This window comes from Sceloporus occidentalis, unplaced genomic scaffold (genome assembly GCF_023333645.1).
Source record: "Sceloporus occidentalis isolate IW3139 unplaced genomic scaffold, rSceOcc1.0.p SCAF_48, whole genome shotgun sequence".
NCBI classification, from domain to species: Eukaryota; Metazoa; Chordata; class Lepidosauria; order Squamata; family Phrynosomatidae; genus Sceloporus; species Sceloporus occidentalis.
Genome location: NW_028317028.1, coordinates 343,246 through 366,324, shown reverse-complemented (window position 1 = coordinate 366,324; position 23,079 = coordinate 343,246). Strand labels below are relative to the sequence as shown.

Here is a 23,079-nt window from a genome sequence, read left to right as displayed (position 1 = left end):
TACAATTTGTTTTTGCAAAAATTGACAGAAGATAAATATACTCTGTGTCATGTTTTATACATAACAAATGCCAGTGTATTAAAAAAACTAAAATCAGTATGTAACTCCACATTGGTCCTCATCCAATCCTCCCCGAGATATAAGATTTGAAGCTCAATATTTTTATAGGATACCCGGAGCTGTTCCTCTTTGTCATTTCACTTTTTTTGCACACAATATTAACCTAGTCCAATATTAATTCTACAAAACTCCTTATCGATGCAAGACTGAGCAGATTGATGGAGCTTGTATCTGAAATGTAGTTATAAAATTCTTCATTTTTTGCCACCTTAAATTTATTGCTGGGCTCCCAAGCTCACAGTTAATTTGATTTTTTTTTATCAGTCTAAAGCTGAGAGTTTTATCTCATCTAAATGGTTCAGAAACTGAAATGGAATTCAAACACAGTCCAGATACTTATAGGTGAGAACTCAAAAGGCGAGTAAAGAGCAATTGATGAGATTTCTTCTTCTTTGGGTATGAACAGGTCAGTCTTTATTCTGAGGAGCTAGGGAAATCAATCTTTAGCTAACCCCGGGAAACAAACTTTACTTTGACTCCTCTTATTCTAAATGGTGAACTGAACTATTTTGGCTGACTACAAGTTTTAAGTAAGGTACATTAACTTTGGCAAAGAGGGAGAACATATTTAAAGGTGTTGTTCCAGTTACATGATATTACATTATTAAGTTACTATTATGTTACTTGAATAAACCTTAGAAGATCTATAATTTGATTGTTTCCAATAACCTTTTCAAAAAACAACATAATCTATTAAACAAACATTTTTTTCCTGTGACAACAAATAAGAGCTTGCCCTTGGTCAAATAATTAAGTGTCGCAGGCAAAAATGAATGAAGCAACATTTTACATGAGTCTAGATGTACGAGAAATTATTATTCCAATACTGCATTTAGTTCTAAAAGTAGTAAATTCAGCAGAGCAGAGTAGATCAGCGCCTTTAAATGGAGACACAAATAGCAGTTCAGACAAGGGAAACATTTTAATTCGCTAATTTAGATGTGTAAATGAAGTCTTTCATCCATCTTCATTAGAAACATTTAATGCTTTGCTGGACCCCGATAGAGTTATTTTGTTGGTCCGAGAAACTCTTTTAGTGCTTTAAGGCAGAAAAACAAAAGGCACCATGTATGTCTAATGAAGAATCCAGAAAGTGTGGCGCGTGAACATTAATTATATGCGTTAATATGATTTAAAGGAACACAGACATACACAAGCACTTCTATAGCAAGGGACCTGCGCATTGGGTGTTTGTAAAACAGTGTCTCTAGGCTAAAATAATATGTCAGAAGAAATTCCAGTTAATTTTTCTTACATCTTCGATATGACGTACATCCTTGGTCAGAATGAATGATTCATGAATTGTGTCATCACACTTGTTACAAAAACAATAGCCTAAAGCAAATATTAATTAAGAGCTTAATAAAGATAATAATGCTCGTTGTATTTAATTAATTATGGTTAAACTGTTTTCCACCATTACAGAATCACTGTGAAACAGCCGTATTAATAGTAACATTCATTGTGATATTGTAGTGTTAACAGTAGTGTTAAAAAAAAGTGTTAATCATGCATAATATAAGCTCTCAACTTAATATGTATTTACTTATTACATTAAAATTACCATTACCAAGTATGCATTAAATTATATTAAAACATTTAAGGGGCTATGCTGTAGCCCCTTAAATGTCTTTTGCTTTTTGAGTAACCTAAAATTAACCTTTTGCTTTTTGAGTAACCTAAAATTAAAAAAATATATATATATTTTTTTTAAATTGTCCAAAGAAGAGCTAGTGATAATTGCTAAATTAGCCACGGAACTATTAACTGACTCTCAAATGGGTGAAATGTTTTCATTGCTTTATTTCTCACATTTATGTCAAGAAAGCTTTTCATTAGCTAGTAGCAAGGCTACTTCCATGTAGGCAAACTAGGCTACTGCTACTAGTAGGGGGTGCTGCGGCGAAATTCTTTTTATGTTAACAAGCAAAATACCTTATTATTATTATATAACCTTATAATCAGTGAAATCCTATAACTCTATCAGGATTATCACCCCAATAATAAGCTGTACATTTTATCTCTTTTGTATTATTTTTAGGATACTGTTTTGGTTATGCATTAGATACTGCTGGTGAAGGAGTTACACAGAGGCTATGGAATCACAAATAAACGCATCTGTAATTAATTCATATAGTTAAGTAAATGTGTTATTGCAAAATCCCATCAGTAAAATAGTACCGGGGTTTTCCATGCCCTGCCAAGAATTCACCCACAATACAGGTGAAATCTCAAAAAGCCACCACCACTCAGATTCGTATCCCACGTTGTAGTTTCTTGTGCCCAGTAATTACCCATGACGGCAGTTACCTGTGCTTGATGGAGTTTCCCAGATCTCTGCGTGGAATCTGAGGGGACCAGCGAGGCACTGACAGTGTGTCTGAAAAGACAAATTATAGTGAGAAAAGAATGTCAGACATATAACATTCTAAAAGTTCTACAGTCTCATCAAGGGCATATTTTATCTTCCAATGTACACAAACATCATACAGTTTACATGTAGCCATGTAAACAAGCTGCCTTGTTTTAATCATCAGTGGTTATAAAGCTATGTTACAGCTAATTTTTAATTGTACAGTAATGTCACAGCAAAGTTTGGCGGAGTTTAACAATTCAAGCCAAATTAACAGAATTATGATGGCAGGACTACATAGACATAGTGAAGGTCACTAGTCACTGATGTCCCATGGACACTAATGGTCTGATCCATTCTGTGGCTGAGTGGCAGGAAAACAAAGTAATGTCCTACAGGCTATGTGGTATGTACTATATAACATAACAGTTTGACTTACTGAAACAAAAGGTGAGGAGGGCCCTGCTCAATTGAGCTTACAATCCAGAGGGGGTTAGGGTATATTACACAAGAGGTAAAAGTGCCAATGTTAGTGATAGACCAGGAGTTCTAGTATAAGTATTGCAGGAGCGGGACTAGGAAAGGGGGGGGGGAAGGATATTCCAGAGGATAGTGGATGCCCTTGAGAAATCTTGTAAGCGCACATGAGAGATAGAAATCAGAGGAGAGGACAGAAGGAGATTTTTGGATGAGTCCAGAGACCGATTAGGAGTGTAAGTAGGGGAGCCACTATGATGGGCTTTAAAAGTAAGAGTCAGGATTTTGAAATGAATCCTGAGGCACATAGGCAGCCAGTATTGTTTCAGGTATCTCTGTATTACTAACATGAAGGGTTCAAATGACCAGTTTTCAACATATATATATATGCTCAGGATGAAGTTAACTAACAAATCAGGCATCATGTTCAGTCATCCACCTTAAAAACAAATATTTAATTTAGGAACACTCAAGTTTTCCTCATGTAGACCTGGGCATGATTTGTATCCGTATTTCAGACACCTAAAAAATATGATAAGGGACTTGAATCATAATTACAAGATGTGTGAAAAAGTGCGTGCAACCAGTTAGATTTCATTGTTTTCATCTTTTTATTATGCCATGATACATTGCATATCTTTAATTTAATAGTTAACTGCTAAAGCTCACACATTTTGGTTAGTTTAATGCATTTTTTGTAACTAGCCCACTGTGATTTTTTGCATTACTGGAAACAAACAGGACATCTGTTCTCCCTGGTTGTGGTGATGACATTGTCTTCAGATTTGGAGATCTCTGCTTCAGTAACAGATGAGTATGCACGTGATCATTAGTTTTAGTTTTTCAAAGACAGCTTCTCCTTTTTTTAATATCCATCATGTCCCTCTGTGCTGGAAAGTCCACATCATACATCTGTAGTGCTAGAGTGAATTTAGGATTCTACTGTATCCTACTTGCATTTGTACTGTATGAGTATGTGTGTAGCTTAGTAATGACACAGACTTGAAGAAGGGAATATTTGAATAGGAATGCTCAGATCAAGTAAAATTTGCACAATTTGTACACAGGGATTGAGATGAGATGGTTATAGAGAGTAGGTTATGTATATAAATGTAATGTATATTTTGTGTAGCGGACCACTTCTGCCATGAACGGTGGCATCAATTATATATTAAAACTTCAATTTCTTGGATTGGAAAATCAATTTGTCACCTGCACATCAGTAATGATTAATTATAGATTAGTAAAAAGCAATGGGGCAGAAGTAATTGACAGCTTTCTGGGATACAATGCTTCTCCTTGGTTCTAATCATCTTGTATGATTTACATCTAGCTAAGAAAAGCAGGGCAGGTATAAAAGCCTTAATATTGAGCATACCATATCAGTGGCAGGGTTACAGTTAGCACATACATTCAGAGAAGTACAAGGTGCAAAAGCATTCATATGAAAAAAGTGCTTGCTTTTAAACAGAGTATACGGTTTATGATATCTAATCTCTTCTGGTTATTTTGACTATGAAAGTTTACAGTGAGGGCAAAAATTATAAAATAAATGTGTTCCCCCAAACTGAGAAAAAATAGTGTGGCTATAAAATCAATGAGCCATTTCCATATGTGTGTATCAATAACGTATCTGTTATTTTTTTTTTCCTGTTAAACACCAAAACTGTTCAGGAATCCCTATCACAAAAGTTATTATAAGACAAAAAGAAATACCATGCATACTCCAATATGAATAGAGCCCCATTTTTATCGTGTTATGTATACATTTGACTATGTATGGCTTTTGTCAGGCCAAAGCAATATGGTTTATAATTCATGTGATTTTAAGCATTCAATATTTTCTGGCATAAAGCAGTTTAAATACATTGAAAACTTATATTCACAAAGGTTTAATTAGCACTGAATTTTTAAAGAGGGGGTATAGTGAATTATATAAACTGCATAATCCTGTTGCCATAAATTATTCTGGTTTTAACCATCTTGCATTATAGTGCATTGACTGATGGAGATCCATCACAGTTCACACGGGGCTGACCATAGCAATTAACAATTCCTCTTACTTAAAATTTAAATTGAACAGCATGTTGCATGCTAGGTGTGCATTTAGGGACACATTAGGCTGCCTTGCCATGCTGTGTGTTATTCTTATTTGATTATAAATGCAGCACATAAAAGAATTGAGTTGACAGTCCCATTATCAAGGGTGACAGCTAAGTAAGACCTCTCTGTGACAGGTGACACGTCCACATTTACCTTCTACGCAAAGGGAGGTGAAACCTGAGAGACAGCGTCAGCCATCAGCCCAATCTTCTTGTTATGGTTATCAGCCCAGGGCAAAGGGGATCAGCATTATGCAAAAAAAAAAATGTAGGTATAGAGAAATAAATACCTTAGAGACATGACACTGAGCTGTCCATCACTGTAGTGATGGGTGACAATGACACATTGCCAAGTATTCCATTGATAAACTGTTTAAAACTGCTAACACCAAAAATATAACCTTAGGAAAATGTAATCTGGATGTGTGCTTTCGAGGAGAGGTTCCCAGGCTCTGAAACACCCTTCCAATCCCCAAAGGCTCCGCACGTATTAACTACTCTCTACTAATGTTGTGCTCACCATGTTGATCTCGTTTTTTGTTTTTCTTGATTTGTTATCAAATATATCACATGAACATTTTACTCATTACTGACTTTTCCGGTGAGGGAATGAAAATAAAATTTTGAATATTGCCTTATCTTTGCAAATGTTAGTCCTGTTAATAAATACCCCATCATCTTTCCACCCTCTTGCATTCACTTCTGTTCAACATGCTTATCACTCTAGCAGTAAGTTAGTTTTGCACTACAGCTTTAAAGAGGTTCAGTAATTACAGACGCGCACACACACACACACACACACACACACACACACAATTATCTCTCCATATCCAAAACCCTGTCTGCACTTCCTCTTTCAGAATACTGCGGTTCATTATGTTATGTCATCCCATGGCCAGCTACAGATTTCTGTGGCAGCCAGCCGTGTGGAGGAAACTTCCAGAATTGCTCCAGAGTAGGCAGCCTACCGGGAATATTTTCAGAATTTAGAAAATTTTTAGAACGCCAGTGTCCAGGGTTCCATTTTACCAATTCTGTTGAAAAATGAATATACAACTTGCCTCCACTATTCTTGATGTTGACATAAACTGTGTTCAATTACCAAACACAAGCTAGATCCCTATGCAGTGGTATGAGCCCATCTCAATACATGAAACGATTTATGCGTTATCTTACCCAGCAGCATCATTTTGTGTTTAATTACAGGACTAATAATGCTGCAACAATTATTTTATTGCCATCATTTACATATATTAAGTGTTTATTACATGAGAGATTATTGTTCTATCCATTTTTATGTGTTCGATTAGCCTTTTTTAATTGGAAATGTTTATTAGCTTCATTTTACCAAAGTTAACTTATTTTATAAGGAAATTGAGAACATGACATTATTCAAGGTCATTTAATGCACCAAATGTCTACAAGTATGCTAGTAAATAAAGAGTTAATACATTCTCAATTTTCACAGACACTATTATTTAATAAAGCCAACGTAGATTTGCTGAAACTGACCCTTTTTCTTGTGAGGAGCAAATATATTGGGGAATGTTTCTTCATTTGCCAGAGGGAATGAAAAGCTATTGTAGGTGCGAGGGCAGGCTAGGCTGTGCCTTGCAACATATCAGAATCGTAAAGGAACAAGCCGGTGTTATCATTACACCAACATTGTGCCTTTATACCGCTGAAAAGAAACAACCTGCCTTTCAGTTGACTTTACAGATACCTAGTCCTAATGAGCAACGAAATAATGAACAGATTTCCACAAAAGATCGGAAACATGATGCTCTTACATAAGGTATCTCCATTCCTCTTCCAACCACAAATACTTCATATTTGACCTTCATCCAGGACTATACAAGATACAAGATATTTAAACTTCTATTATTCAACAATAATACAGATAGTCAATACAGATACTTAGTATTTACACAAATCACAAGCTCAAAGGAACGGTGGAAGGTTTCACTTTACCTTTAACTTTATTTCCACAAACTACATTAGAAATGGAAGTGCTAATTTAATACTGTTCAGATCTATAACATATTAATCTTCCTAAAGTTGTGGTAGGTTATGAGTGTGTGATACAATCATAATAAGTTAAGCATTAACATCTTATCGACTACTGCTTGTATTTGAGCCCTAAATACCTTTTAAAGGGGGACAGTTAAAATCAGATATTACAATTATTAAATGAATCCAGTTTTTTATATATTGTGTGAAAGCAAAATACATAAAAAACTCAGTGGCATAAGTAATTAGAAATTATACTAGATAAAACTAGTGCTAACAATTCTAGACTGGCCAGTGACATAACTCCAAACGCTCCAAACAGAACGTGACAAATAAATTCATATAACCCTAGTGCTTACTGTACAGTGAGAAAAAATGCAGAAAAATAAAAATATTTGGACTCCAAGCAAGTAATTCCACAGTTAAAGTATAAATGCAATGCAACATTTAGTTAAAACATATTAAGCTTTACCGTGTGCTTCTAAGAACAGCATTCTTGGCATTGGCAAGAAGATTCTACTTTGTTACACCTTTCCTCCAGGAAAGGGCTGGTAATGGGGGCATGTACGCAAATGACCCTCTACATTTGTTTTTGTTTTGGAGACTTTGGACCAATATCTAACACATTTTTTTAATGTCTTTGTTTTATTTTAAATTAATTTATAGGCATCCGGGCATCTAGGGTAACAAGTCCCTCGGCTGCATTTGTACCCTCTCTTTTGAGCAATGTTTATTGGACAGAAATTAGACATGTTCTCTGCTAGTTGTGTCTTAGGCTGCTATATTATGGAGATATTCAACAATGTCATGTTAAACTAGAATATCCAGGTTAGATACGTATTTTAGTGGAAAGGAGTAAAGATTATATTATTCTCTTTCATCATTAACATAATTGTGCTCAAAATTAACAGGATTAATTTACAATATATCAAACGGGACAGAGTCTTTTCATAGGTTATCTCTCGAAACATTAGACTAAATATTAGAGAATACATCTGTCTATTAAGTCAAATTAATATAAGTCTGTCAAGGAATAAATGATAACTTGGTCCGCATCTTTGATTATAAACAATTCTAATACTTAAGCTAATATATTTAGATCAAAGGAATCATTCTAGAGTGCATAATGGCTTGGTTAAGAACCCTTCTAAAGAACAACTGAAGGAAATTTCAACCTAATGTTGAGTGCCTTTGAACGCAAAACAGATTGTGAACTTGGTGAAGACCAACAGAGAGAACACAAAGAGATTTGTGTGTGATTAGTTAATATAGGGTATACAACTAAGGTACTTAATGTTGACTAAAAATATAAGCTTATAGACCAGGGGTCAACTGTATTTTCTCTTGCATTTTTTTACAATGAAACTGGGTAGGCATAATATTAAATATTAACATCTAGGCCCAAGTGACTAAAGATTCTGCAATACACTATGTGACTGGCACAATTGGATTAGGCACATAGGCAGATTGTGCTACACATTAGGAAGCCTCTCATGTAACATGTTTTTCGGGATTGGGTTGACATCCTGAGCATGGTTAGATAAGTAACATGTTATGGGAATTCTCAGTGTTTTGGGATATATTACATAACGAGTTTTAACAAGACTGAAACAGCTGTATGTAGGTGGAATACTTGGGATCATGCAATTCTATCTGTGCTTTGTTCAAAGGTATGTATAAAGTACCATGTAACAGTACGACAAGAATCATAAAAGAGACTTGTATTTGCATGTCACTGCCTAGAAATCTTAGAGTGCATTTGAAAATGTTTACTTTTTTATATTTAGAGCAAGCTGGTTTTTGGACATGGCCATAATAGCAATGGTAAAAGGAAATAGCCTGCTTAACATATTTTGGCATTTGCTTATCCCTTATAAGGTATGTATACAGGGCCTGTCATCAGGGGTGATGAGCTGAAATGCATGTTTCCCTCAAGTTACAGTATATGGATTGTCTAAAGACCTAATAGAACGCAAGGAGATTCTTAAGATATTCAGCACAAATTCATTAATTTCGACTAAAAGAAAATACCTACTGGAGTTTTAACATTTTCCTTGTTGCAACCTGGGGCAATCGCCTCGGTTCCTCTAAGTTAAGCAGGTCTTACCCAAGGTTAACTTTTTAATGTACCAAAGGCTCATTTTGATTCTGCTTGTAATGCTCAACATTATAATCAGTGATTTTCCTCTGGCAGATGACGGGTTAATATTTTTTTGGCATCAAAACCACAGCTACAGCCACAGTGACAGCTATTTGTATGAATAATTATAACTGAGTTTATATCAAAGGAAGTGAAAACATGGCGTACGGTAAAACTCAAAGGGCTAATCTAAGCAGATCAGCTTCTTGAAAGGTATGCAACAGAGTCACGTAGATCAACTTTGACAGCTGCATTGTTTTCTATCATCCCTCATTGTATCAAAGCTCAGAATTGTATGTGTAATATGTGGTTATTTCAGTCCTCTGTGATGTAACAAGCAGAAGCCATCTAATTCAGGGAGACACAAGTAAACAATTCCTGGGTTCCGGTCTATTTGGTGATTTCATTTTAGAAAAAAAAAAAAACTACACCAGATGCTTGGACAATTTTCCTGTAAAATATGGCTAACCCTTTGTCTTCCACCGGGTCCCGCATAAAGACCACAATTAGTTTGACAGAATACAGGCATTTTTACTTTATTACTTTTTCACAGACTAGCTCATTCTAGTGTTATTCTCCAATATTATGTATAACTGATTACAATTTTAATGTATAAGTGTAGTTGCGGCTAAGTGAAAAAAAATGTATTGTGTATTTTTGTAACAAACAGGTTTTGCAAGATGTATCCTTACTGCTCTAAAGTATATCATAATCTTGCCACATGTTTTAGGCAGTTGTACTTGGGGCTTATGTCAGTTTAAGGAAATTTATGAACTCAAATTTTATTTAAGAACCTTGCAATGGTCAATTGAATTTATATCATAGTAACTTTATAAGTACCATTATTGGGCAACACATATTACCCCCCACCACTACAAGTAAAATATTAGCAGCTATTAACTACCCAGACAAATCCACCTATTTCCATTAAAATTTTGCAAATCTAACCTTTAAAACTCAGTATTTATTTCAGAACTGTTGATTTCTCTACAGATCCCCACCAGTTTACTGAATTTGGAACAATTAACACGGCAGAGAACTTAAAAAGTGAATTCAAATTGTAATTCCTGGCAATATTAAAATTAATATATATAAATAACTTCAGCTGAGCTCAGTTTAGATTCATCAAATTACAAATCCTTACATAATAGGCCTTGCGTTTGTAAAGCAGATACACTCTCATTGACTTAAACATTGACAGTTCCTTGTCTGAGGTTTTAATTTGGGACAGAGCAAAGTATAGGGAAATGTATGACGTTTTAACAAAAAAACTAAAACATATTTAGAAAATTAGAATTTTCTAATATTTCCATTTGTAAACTGACAATGAACAAAGAGGTTACAGTCTCCCGTCTATCACGTGAACACATCCATATTAATGTACTCTGGATCCTATGAGGAACTATGGTGACCATGAACTGTGGCTACTGTTTGCATAGCATGTCATACATGAGGTGGAAAGGAGCCCTGATTCACAGAATGAATAGGACCTTGAGGGGCTGCAAACACAGAAGGTGATCAGGATGACACCAAAAGACTGCTCTGTGGTGCATGGCACTTTATTACTTATACATTTTTTATAAGATAACAAATCAAAGGTTAATTAAATTGTCATGGCAATGATTCATATTTAAATCAATTCAGTAAACTCAAAATTTTAGTTTTAGTGGTGGCCACGAGAATATGTTGGTATAGCACAGCTGAGTTTCCACTGAAGCAAAGCTCGGGCTTGATTTGAGTTGAGCAATAATTCAAATACAATTTGCACTGGAGTTATGTGATCGCTTTAAAGTTTGGTTTCTGAAAAGGTTGGTGAAAACCGAGAAATTAAAAATCTCAAGCCAACTCATTACTGAAAAAGAAGAATCAAAGCCTTTGTTAACTTTCATTTAAATTGAGGGAATACATGATTTACTATAGCATGTGCTAAACCAGTTGTAACTAATACTACATAATAATCTCACCCAGTTCCCTCTGGCAGAGGAGTCCAGAGGAGTTAGATACATGTTTAAACATGGAGATGTTTCCTGTAATTATTCTGTATTTTCCTGTATTTTATTTGGCTTGTATTACTCATTCCCTAAACAGAACATGCTGACCTCCCCCCAACATGAGCAGCTGCAAAAAGATCCCCCTTGTGACATAAGTGACGACAGTGATGCTGATTATATTAAATTGCTGATGGATATTTGGTCTGGCAGTGCCACAGGGTCTGGGACTGATCCTTTCTGCAGCTATGTGTACATGTAAATATATGTCCATCCATCACCATAGCAAGCTAATTACCAGCTACGAACATGGGTGAACACCAAGATTGCAATCTGTTAAGCAAGAAGAACATTTTCTGTGTTACTCAAATACTGTAATATGTGTGATATATATATATATATATATATATATATATATATATATATATTACAGCCATATGACCCACATACTAGTGCTCAGTTGTACTGCTCCTCGTGGATGTTTCAGTAATTCTCCTGAGCAGTATAGTGATTCTGTGTATCCTGACCCTGACTGTTTAAGGTATTCAGATGTATTCAGATGTCTAAAGGTTAATGCTTCTACTTTCTAGTAATAAGAATTGTAATGTAACCAATCTTCACTATTTCCCAATGCGGGACATATTTACACGTGTTCAGGAGCAATCAAAGTCATATTAGAGTCATATTGTCTAATGTGTGCCAGAGCATCAGCCCTCTTAGCAACAAGAATTTTGAACTTACTTTTATCATTTAAAGAACATTCTAAATTTCAACTCTGGACTAAACCTCAACCTCAACTTTGGATCACAACAACCATGGATTTCTTCAAACATGCCTTTGAAGATAGCTTAATGAATAATAATTCAGTTGTTTTTTGGAAGCCATTCATTTTAATTATATCTAAAACGTACGGCTAATACTTTACCATTTATCTGATCGCTTTGTAGGTTGTTTGTAAGATGGGAGTTGAGGCTGCACTTAACAACCTAGGTAGTCAAAACACGTAGTTGTGTGGTGCCAATATTCCAACCTCACTATGAAAATGGCAGCACATGAAAGTCTTCCACTGGCAGATGTAATAGGTATTTAATTCTCCAAACTTCCCACAATCACCTTATTTAAAATATCCCAGAGGGCTCCTTTCAGACATTATGCAGGTGCAAAATCAATAGACAAATTGAAAACTTTATATATATGGTCATTATTGAAGTTCTTTCCAGAATTATATATCACTTTTGTTACTACATGCATTAAATGGGTTTCCATTTGTAGACAAACACTTAGAAAGTTTTATCCAAGCATTACTATGTTAGGTAGACTTCTCTGTGGAGACAATCTACCAATGTTTTAATTTAATTGGTTTACTTTGTTATAAAAAAGTATAAAAACATTAAATAGAGGAATTTAAACATTCAAGATAAAGATTTAGCATGTTTTTCTAATTGGCAGTGTGGCCTATTCACTAGTGTATGGGACTTGGCTGAAAATACAAGTTTGCAGCAGTAAACTTGGATGTTGAACTCACAAATTCACTACAACCAACTCAAATTTGCAAAAAGAAATCACACACAAATTGCATATACTTGAATGAAAGAGAGTCGAGTTGATTCAAAAAAGCAGGCAGTTTGCAGATTCATTCATTTATAAGCTACAAGTATGAACTGCAACCCGGATGCAAGCGTCCCACTGTACCAAATCTGATCTCTGCCTAAAGATCCTAAGTTGACTTCTTACTACCATGGTAACCTGTGCTACTAAAAAATGTAAGTTGCAGCATACATGGCAAAAACTCCATGGCCAAACCATCCTAGCTACAGTCCTAAATAAGAAACATAAAAAACACTGAAATTCACAGCAGATAACAACCATTCAGCCTATCTAGTCTGCCCATTTTCCCTGACGTGAAGACTCTTAATCAGTCCTTGGTCTTGTCTTACATTAAGGATATCTGTATGCCGGGAATGCATACATTCTCTTAATATATTAGCCTCTATCACTTCTTATGAGTCTGTTCCATCTACCACGCTTCCTTACATCTAAACCTCCCCTCAGATAATCATTGACTGAAGAGAATAAGAGTTATAAGGACAAAAAGCCACAACATCCTATCTCTACTGGATGTGTTCCCATTTGTGTGCCTTACTACTACTAACGCTATCTTATCTGAATGGCAATACATAGCTATACTAATAACGATGTACTGATAGAATGATGAAATCCTCTTTTTACAAATAAAACACCTCCCAATATGTTCATCCCAAAGATTCACTACTCTGCAGTTCTGATCTTACCATTCGCAGAACACTTGGGTATTCACATTTTCAATATATAGTATAAACATAGTATATTTGATATATTGTTGTAAAAAAATTACATTTGTCTTGTGTAGCCATGGATGTATTATTGTTCCAACAAACTGCAGAGACATCACAGTGTGCTGTCTAGCATTGCCACCTTTAGCCGTGCTTTCTCCTGAACACTCTAAGAGTATCTGAGGGTGTGGCTATGGGCATGGTTTTATAGATAGCACATACAATGTTTGGTTTGGTTGAGAGAAAGGACAGGAGAGACCAGAGAGTGATGAGAGGGGAGAGAAAAGTGAGAAAGGAGAGGAAATAGAAGTGAGATGACAGAAAAGAAAGTGCACAGGAAGGAGAGAAAGGATAGGATACAGAAAGGAAAGACAAGAGAAAGAACAGACAGAAGTGAGAAAAGAAGAAAGGGAGAGAAGAGAGAAAGGCATCCTAGTCTCACTGGTAGAATGCAGACATGGCCGCCAACTAAGTGTTTCATGGGACATAGAATAGGTAAATCTAGGACCTGTGACTTAACTCTTTATTCTGAGACTGTCCGGTGGAAACTGGGACATGTGGCAATCCTAGTCTATTAACAAACACTAACATACACAAAATGTATTAACTGGGTGGAGGTTAATAAAACCTATGACAACTATGCAGATCTGGATTGATGAAGGTGTTGTTCAAAGCTGGGAAAGCAAGTAAATCAGCTGCATTATATAATCATCCTAAATATAACCCATATATATATATTGTAACATAACTACACCAATGTCTAAAAATCACCTTCACACCCTGTTGGTCTGTTGCACAGAAAATAATATGGTGAATCTTGAAAAGATAAAAAGAGCAGGTGTAGCCAGAACAAAGGAGCATTCTTACAAACATTTCACTAATTACACAGAGAAGAAACATCTATATATTTAAGCCAAAATGTTCTGGGGTTTGTTTTGACTTTTCTAGTCTTTTCCATTTATTGTCTTTTTCGCTTCTCTAGAGAAACATGACTAACATTTTTGCATGGAAAAATAACAAGTGTGTTACATGAGTCTGTAACATATTCAGAATAGCATTCGGATTTTGTATTCGGAAAAGGTGTCCCTTCCTTAATAACAAATTTGTTCATCTCCCACCTCAACGTCACTAAGCCAATGTCAACACTGAGTGGTAATGCAATTGTGACCCTTAATAAAACTTCTTAAACAAACATTTAAACGAATGCGCCTTATTGGATCTGACATGAAAGAGGGACATTTAAAAGCACAGAATAGCATTCCTGGCTATACAAAACACAGGCTTCTTTGGCACATAATTAAGAAAGCGTTCAAACATTTAATAGGCTTATATGGGGATGGAATGGATGGAGAATAAGCAGAAATAGACTTACAGTCCCATAATGACCAAGGCGCACTAGGCATCATAGATAATGCAGTTGTGAGCACTGGATGACCAAGTAGGAAATTCAATGGTCCGACCCTTGTTTGGCTTCCCATATAAAGAAGAGCTATATGAGGTTCTAAAAGCTTATAAAACTTGTCATGTTTTTCAGTGTTGCCTCATGTTTTTTGGCTCAATCAAATATTACGGCAACAATCGGGGCCTGTTTTTTTGTTATATGGCAATACATTGTTCCCAGCACAAAATATGAATGAAGCAAAATTTTACTCAGTTGGGAAAATATGTCTGCAAGGGATGCTGTTTCTAATGCTGTATTTACCTACAAAAGTGTTACATTTATGTAATTTACTACGTTGGTTGGAAGCTGGAGGGAGCAGAACTGCACCAATAAACTAAGCAACAAATTTAAAAACTAATACTAAGCATGATCAGTTACTCCAAAGAGTGAATTAGTTAACACAAATTACATGCTTCTTTGTAGCTGGAGCTGAATAATAACTTATAGGTGGCTAAAGTGATATTAAATCACTAACAAGAAAGTTTTTAGGAGAATTGTTTTTCAGCTCCTTGACTTCATAACATTATGAAGAGCGAACTCCAGTTAGCTTCTGCTACAGGAAGAGCATGGCTGGCCCTTTATAACGTATGGTTAAATCAGTGAGATTTCTTCTAAGTCTCCTTATACATAAAGTTATGAGTCAACTCAGCCCTTCACTCTTCCAGCCTGCTAGTGTTGGCCTTTCATAATGAATGAGAAGGTTAAAATCACTCTCCTGCAATCTTTACCTTCAGTAAATAAACCCCATAGAGTTCCTTATCTCTTTTTCAATTCTCCGAAGTCAGACTTACTAGCAGAAGAGGGTTCAGTATGCACAGGAGGAGTGGATGGAAGAAAAGATGGGTAGCCCACAAAGAATGAACGTAAGGAACGTTCAGAAAGAAGCGGGGATCTTTGTGATGGAATATTCTCACAGCTGCCCACACTGTTGTGAATCTTGAGGTTGAGAGGCTTGTTCTTTTTCTTTGTTCTGTTAGAAAATAAAAAAAGAATCAGTATAAGTTGTTGGAGAAATGTCTGATGAAGTTATGGCGAAAAGGAGAGAAAAAAATGCATTAGTGACAAAAGAGGTAGGATTGAGACAGTGTGCAGACAACCTATTATTACCTTGCAATATTTACACCAAGCCCTGGTGCCAGCTTGTTGAAGCCATTGCTTCCCCATCCAACCATCAAAGCAGCCCAGCTATTGGACTTTAGAGTATCCATACCTGATTACGTTAGGATAATTAGCCTTGGCAGGGGTGCACAAAGGAACACAGACTTTTCCAGTTGCTCAATAGAACTCAAATCAGCAGGAAACAATATGAAGTATTTCTTCACTAATACGCAAATAAAAGTTTAAAAAAAAAAAAGCAAAGGATCTGCCAAAGCAATAATTCTGTGAAAAATAAAAAGTTAACATCTGAACCTTGTGAAAATTTATGTGGGCTTAGGAATCATATTTCGATAAAGGACTGCCACAAATTAAATGCAACATTTACTGCAATAGGATGTTCTTTTTTTCAAACAGGTTATATAATAATACATGTCATTAAGGGTTCTGTTCAAACCACTGAATTTAACACTAAATACAGTATTACAAATAACAAGTAAAATTTTGCATCATTTTCATTTTATACTGGGGAAAAGAATTGTTACTTGGAACAAAAGCAGGCACTGATAGGTTCTTGCCATAGAAAGTAAAAAAAAAAGGTTCTTAGAAGTCTCTGTGTTCTTTTGTAAGTGAACCTTTGGAGAAAAGAATACAATGAAATTTAAGAAAATGATATAACCAAACTGGTCCAAGATAATGTGGGGTATTTAATCAAATGTAAGTCGGGTGTGGGCTGGCTCGAGGAGGCGGGGGAGAAGGACAATATTGCCCCCTTGGTCAGTCTAAAATTCTTAATTCATAGGGGTGAGAAAGCAGCATGGTCACATGATGAGATGTCAGATGAAAAGGCAGTCAAGCTGAACATTTTTCAAACTCTCACTTATTTGGTACCCTTAAAAAAAAAACAGTTTATACCCCAAAGGTTTTTTGATCTGTAAGAATTATCCACTGTCTTCCCGGTACCGCAGGCTTTAGTATCTAGTACCCTAGTTACAGATCCTCCTATAATTGCATGGGTTTCAACAATGTATTACTCCACCTGAAGTTATTACAGTATTTCTATGTATGGACATAACATTTATGAAAGGGAATGACTAGAAACCACATAAAAGAAACAAAGTGACACAGAGCTATTGTGTAATAATACAGAATACTGAGTTAAGTGGCACTTTAAACATCTTTCTGGTGTTTTCTTGGAAATAAGGTTGGCTTTGTAGGAATTGAGTATGAATAAAACCTACAAACCATTTTGTTTTATCTGATTACTGTACATTCAATTGCAAGTGATGTAAATAATTGCTACAAGTACATTTGGCCAAAGCGAATCATCACCAAAGTCATTGGTAAAAGAGCCCCATTTAGGACCACCACCGAAAGCCTTGCAGCCCCCTGTACCATTAAGAACCCTTACTGGGCTAGTGAGGAAGTTTACCTACCGCATATGAGCTAAAATTTTCTATATTCTTAAGTATGGAAATATGGAACTTTGAAGTATCCATTTTTTAGTATATCATTATGCGAACATTAAAGTTGCAAACTGCAAAACTTTTAATAGTCTTCATCTGCCTCTGACCAGACGCTCATTATACTTAATTGCCAGAACCAATGTTGCCCACTGTCTGGTTGTTTGTCTAACCCTGTGTAACAGAGTGATGGCCTTGGGGACCTCTTAAAACCCTGCACCTCTTGCTGAATTTAGGCAGTAACCTCATAATTAATTTCTGTATAATTAAAACTTCCTTAGTAAATGGATTCCTCCCCAGTAGAGCTGGCTTTTATGTGCATTTATATTTAATTTTATCAGTCAACACAAACATAGCAAGTTTAAAAGTGGATAACCATTGGGGTGAAACTTTGCTTTACAGCTGGAGTTATAGTATAGGTCATTTTATATTTGTATACAATATATTTAGTAACAACATTTAATATAAAATTTGGCTCATATATTCGAAAGCCACCCAGGTCTTTTTTTTTTAGGTTGAAATCAAATTCAAGTGTTTATGGTTTAAAATCCAGAATGAAGCATTTAAGCTTTCTGAAGTTACAAGAAACTTTTTTATGAAGGTTTTCTACTAGCTTTCATAATCGCTGAGATAGATAGTGTACAAACCATGAAAAAGCTAATGGTACTGTATTCGCTTTTGCTGATTCATTAGAAATACAATGAAGGAACCTACTGAAGAAACCAACCTCTAGATGAATACAATAGAAATTTTACACCACAGGTATAATAAAAATGTGAAGACAACACTTGCTGATACGCTCACATGGGTTTTTCTCCCTGTAACAGTCCCCACTATGCATATAATGTCCAAACTAACCAGATCTAGAATGACCAAGTCTATTATACTATTTTAATGATGGAAACTATATTATGTCACTCTTCTGAGTCATTGAGAAGATGAAGTCATACTGACATATATGGGAAATATATACATGTATTTAAAAAAAAAACTAAAAAAAACCCCCCCACAGGTTTCATGTTTTAATTATACATGTTAGTTTCCTTTTAACACTGTAATGTTTCAGTATTCTGTCACTGAGATTATTTTGTTGTAGGCATGTGTCAGGTAGCCATGCCCTGTTGGCACAACAATATTTAACCTGACATGGCAGCTGAGAGCCGTACCTTTTGACAAGCAACGGTCTGTTTGAGTGGCACTTTAATTCCCAGCATGCTCTGTGGCCTATAATAGGAAATAGGTTTCTATTGCTCCTGTAACGTTTAAACAATAAGCATTCTATCACAAATTATTGAAGAGGTTGCCCTTCTAGGTAATCTGGACAAAGGTTTTTCAGGAACAGATTAAGTTGTCCATCAGTGTGCTATATTGTGTTATATATCACACTCAAAATAGGCCTATCTGTTAGTAACACTGTGATAGATCAAAAGAGAAGAGCAATAAACTGATTCCAAATTTCTATAAGGAGGTACCCTGGTCTTCCGACCCTAGCACATTTGCACACACTGCCTGTTTCCTGCAGGACTCAGATCATATTCCCTAACCGCCTTTCTCTCCACCCATAAATCAAGTTAAAGACCAAAAATATTTACACAAAATGACAATTTCCTACTCAAACAGGGTTAATGACAACATTCATTATTTAAAACGGTGGCTGATTCTGGACAGATGCTTTATTTCTTTCATTTTTTTTAAGAAAATAAAATAATTGCAATAATAATAATTTTATTGCAAAAATAAAATGATGTGGAATGAATTAGTGCAGGAAGTGTATAAATGAGCCACTAGATTTTAAGAGCTCATGGCAATACTTACCCCATTATCATTTATTCTGTTTTAATATCTTTCTTGCCTTAGCTTTGAACCATATGACGTCACTTACCTGTAAATCACAGCAGGTTTCAGAGAACTCGAAATCCACCTGTCCATTCAGGTTATAGCCTGCAAAACTGTATTGCAAATATTTCCCCCACTAATTAAAATCATTACGGATCTTTATTTACCGTCTACATACCCCAAGGCACGGTTACATAGGAACCTTCCAAGCTTAACACGCTGGTAAATGCAAAGTAAGAAATCATGTGTGGATTGTTGTCAAATATAGTAAAATATATCAATTTCCATTAAATCTACAACACTAACGTTTTAGCTGTCACGTTTGTAGATACCCTTACATTCATTAAACCAGGAGGTAGCAAACATACATATCAAATATTACATTAATATATATTTAATTGTAAGGCTACATTAAGAAAACCCTGCCACTTAATGTAAGTTTTACGGAAAAGGAATTAGTAACTGTCATACATTTTATAATGTAACACTATTTTCAGTCTTATCTATGGACTGCACAATAGACCTTGTTTATGAGAAAATTTGTAAATAAGCAATGTTATACTTTGCTAATATATGAAGATGAATGTTGCTTACATGCACACTGGTGACCTGGGCCGCCATCAGGGGGCTACAACCATAACCTGGGAATTTGTTGGCCCTGGATAACTGAAGCCAACCCTTGCAGGACGCGGCCAGGACTGCCCAATGATGTTGTTGGGAACGCCCACTGACATCAGGGGAAACACCCCCATTCGGGTACTGACCCAGAGAACTGGAGAAGCTTCTAGCTGGAGAGTTCACAAATATGGCCACAACCAGTACCTCTGTTTTGGACCCAGGCAATGAGGGAAGCCTGGCAGCCCTAATCTGCCACTTCACAGGCCCTCATGACCCATTTTTTAGGACTGGGCCTTTGCAGGCTTTGGGGCCCAGATAACCCCTTCTTGAACTTTGGGGCCCATTGGGATCACAGAGCGGTACAGGCCCTGTTTTTTATTGGGCTCCAAAATGTCTGATGGTGGCACTGCTGGTGACCAAACAGCAGAAATATATTGAATGAATGGATGTGTAAAAAAAAAAAAAAGATGACTGTTCCTTTAAATTAAGCATTTTCATTTTAGGTTATTTAGTCCACATAGCTCTCTAATAATAGCATTACTAATATTTAAAAAAAATTATGGTACAAATAATGTACAAAAAAAAACTGTATGGTAGAAAAAGATATTTTCTCAAAACATTTTTATGACTGTTGATATTAGAGCAAGTATATTACCCTTGGAATATTTATAACAATACTCTAGATGAATTATAAGCTTTGTGCAGCTGTTAACCTATTAAAAAATATTTCAAATCATGAGGCATATTAAATAAAAAAATGTGTGAAAATCTAACATGGTTGAGTGCGCCAGTGCACCTGTAATCATCACTTTGCATTATTGTTCTAAATTAAATTGATTCTCAAATTCCTATAATTTAGATGACAGATTTTAAGCAGAAACAGCCCACATCATAAACCCCGTATAGTGTAAATATGAGGGGCAACCAAGGTTATCTCTTTTATTACATATAGAATGTTCAGGTCTCTGGGGAGGCATTATCTTGACTGGTAATAAATATAGGGTAGTACATTTTACCAGTTGACTATCTGCAGATAGAATCTTAATGTAGACAGATTATCACACATCACAGTCACCAGCTGTGGTGAATACAGAGCGTCTTTATACAAGGCTGATATTGTAATGTAGCATGAACATCCTAAAAGGTGCTATGGTAAACTTTTTTCTGTGAATCAGATGTTAAAAAATGCTTATTGCTACTACTTTTAGGGAGGGGAGGAAATCATGAAAATCTATGTATAAGTCACCTTCACTGTAGATAAATGCATCTAATGTTAAGCCAATGGTTAGTGGTGTCTGGGTGTAATATTTCTTTTGTGCCCCCACCCCATAACTAAAACACAAGCACATGATAACACATAAACTTACTCTAACACCAACACTTACACATATACACATACTATAGCTATCTTCTCCCTCACACCACTAGCCATAGGCATACTCTTGACACTCTAACAACATGTGCTGACAAACATGCACACTCAGGTTAACATCACATACTAACATCTGCCCATTCTCATGCCAACACCAAATACTCCATACATACCGTCTATAACACCATACAGTAACACAGACACACATGCTAACAACATGCACTCACTCATATGCTAACATCATGCACTTACACACACACTATAGCCATACACCAACACACATACACAGAACACTCACTCTAACACCATACAGAGATATACATTCAAACATACACACACACACACTCTCCTGTTATCTATTCAGCTCACACACTTGTCCCTCTCTGTTCTTCCCTACCCCTCTTCTTCTTATCTCTTGCGGAGCCCTGTATTCACTGCAGCTTGCGCTCTTCATTCATGCTGCTGCTGGCCTACTGCCTGCTGCCAGGGTGCCATGCAATTGAGGCACTCAAGTTAGAATGTTTCTGGAATATATATTAAATTACTCAGTAGGTCAACGTGCAAACTTAAAAGAAAAGAAAAAAAAGAAAAAAACGCTTACTTGATAAAGATAGGTAGCAGGACAGTGGTAAGTATCATTTTCAGACAAAATTTAAATTTAAAAAGGGACCATGTAGCTACCATACATATTAAAGTGAATATGATGACTCGAGTGTCCATTTAATGGAGAGGAAAAATAATGTAGATGCTGAAAACAACAATTTAAGATGGCAGCTCCCATGAGATATTGAGGTTAGCATAGTATGTAATATACATTTCATGTTTCAGCCCCTTCCCCACCCATGAATGCTCATTTTCCTGGCACTTACAAGCCATTCATTTTCCAGCCCTCACTCTCTGCCAGTAATGTGCATTTTCTTTCTCCCATATCCAGGCATTTCCCTTACGCGCCATCAAGCCATGATATATATCTATATCATAACCTGCCTGCCATTCCTACAAGGTCATTCCTCACATTATCTCACAATTAAACCACTCTACTGCAACAAGTTAATGTTTTAGATTCTGATCCAGATCAGGATGATTCTTTAGGATGATTATATTAATGAGTTTCTAAAAAAAATACTAAAAATAAAAGCCTAGAAGGGATAGATACATGGCCATCGTGTCTGAAATACAGCCACTGTATGGAAGAAATAGAAACATTTTATTCAATGTCTCTGGATTTCCTATTCCAAGCAGCCAAATACAACGTGCCATCCATCACTACCACATTATTATACTCACAAGACTATTCTTCTCTATCTCACACGTGGCGACTGACTGCACAGGCATCTAACTAGTCCTCAGAGGAACATCCTAAATATATTAGTGAGAAGAGAACAGTAAAATCTGCCTGAGGGACATGGAAGAAAGAAGCACTTTTTAGTTTTTTTTTTGTTTTTTTTTTTTTAAACCCTTTGAGTGCCACCGGGAAAACATGATTAATTCTGCTTTACCAACTTGCTTAGCACTCTCTTCAGTGCAAGAGGGGGTTAAGTGTTATGCTTTACTGTTATACATTATAAGTAATCTTTATGGTATTTCACTGACCTGTCCTAATGACTTGAAGATGTACATTAGCATAAGACTTTTGTTAATGGTTAGGTAATTGTAACGCTATTTTAACATCAAATCCTGGTGACTGGACTGGATTCTATTTTAATAGAATGCAGAATGCACCTCAAGGTCCTCTGGATAATCAGTCACCTG

At 35.9% G+C, this 23,079-nt stretch overlaps 1 protein-coding gene across 2 annotated transcripts in view; it reads right to left on the bottom strand.

The window, feature by feature from the left end:
- Positions 1-23,079, bottom strand: part of LOC149289049 (kinase suppressor of Ras 2) — a 175,801-nt gene that overhangs the window by 54,114 nt on the left and 98,608 nt on the right. For both annotated transcript variants that reach the window (XM_089491065.1, XM_089491064.1), the window contains exons 5-6: positions 15,735-15,913; positions 2,431-2,500 (exon numbers count right to left, since the gene is read on the bottom strand). In XM_089491065.1, the coding sequence (XP_089347191.1) occupies positions 2,431-2,500; positions 15,735-15,913 (249 nt within the window). The remainder of the gene's footprint in view (positions 1-2,430; positions 2,501-15,734; positions 15,914-23,079) is intronic.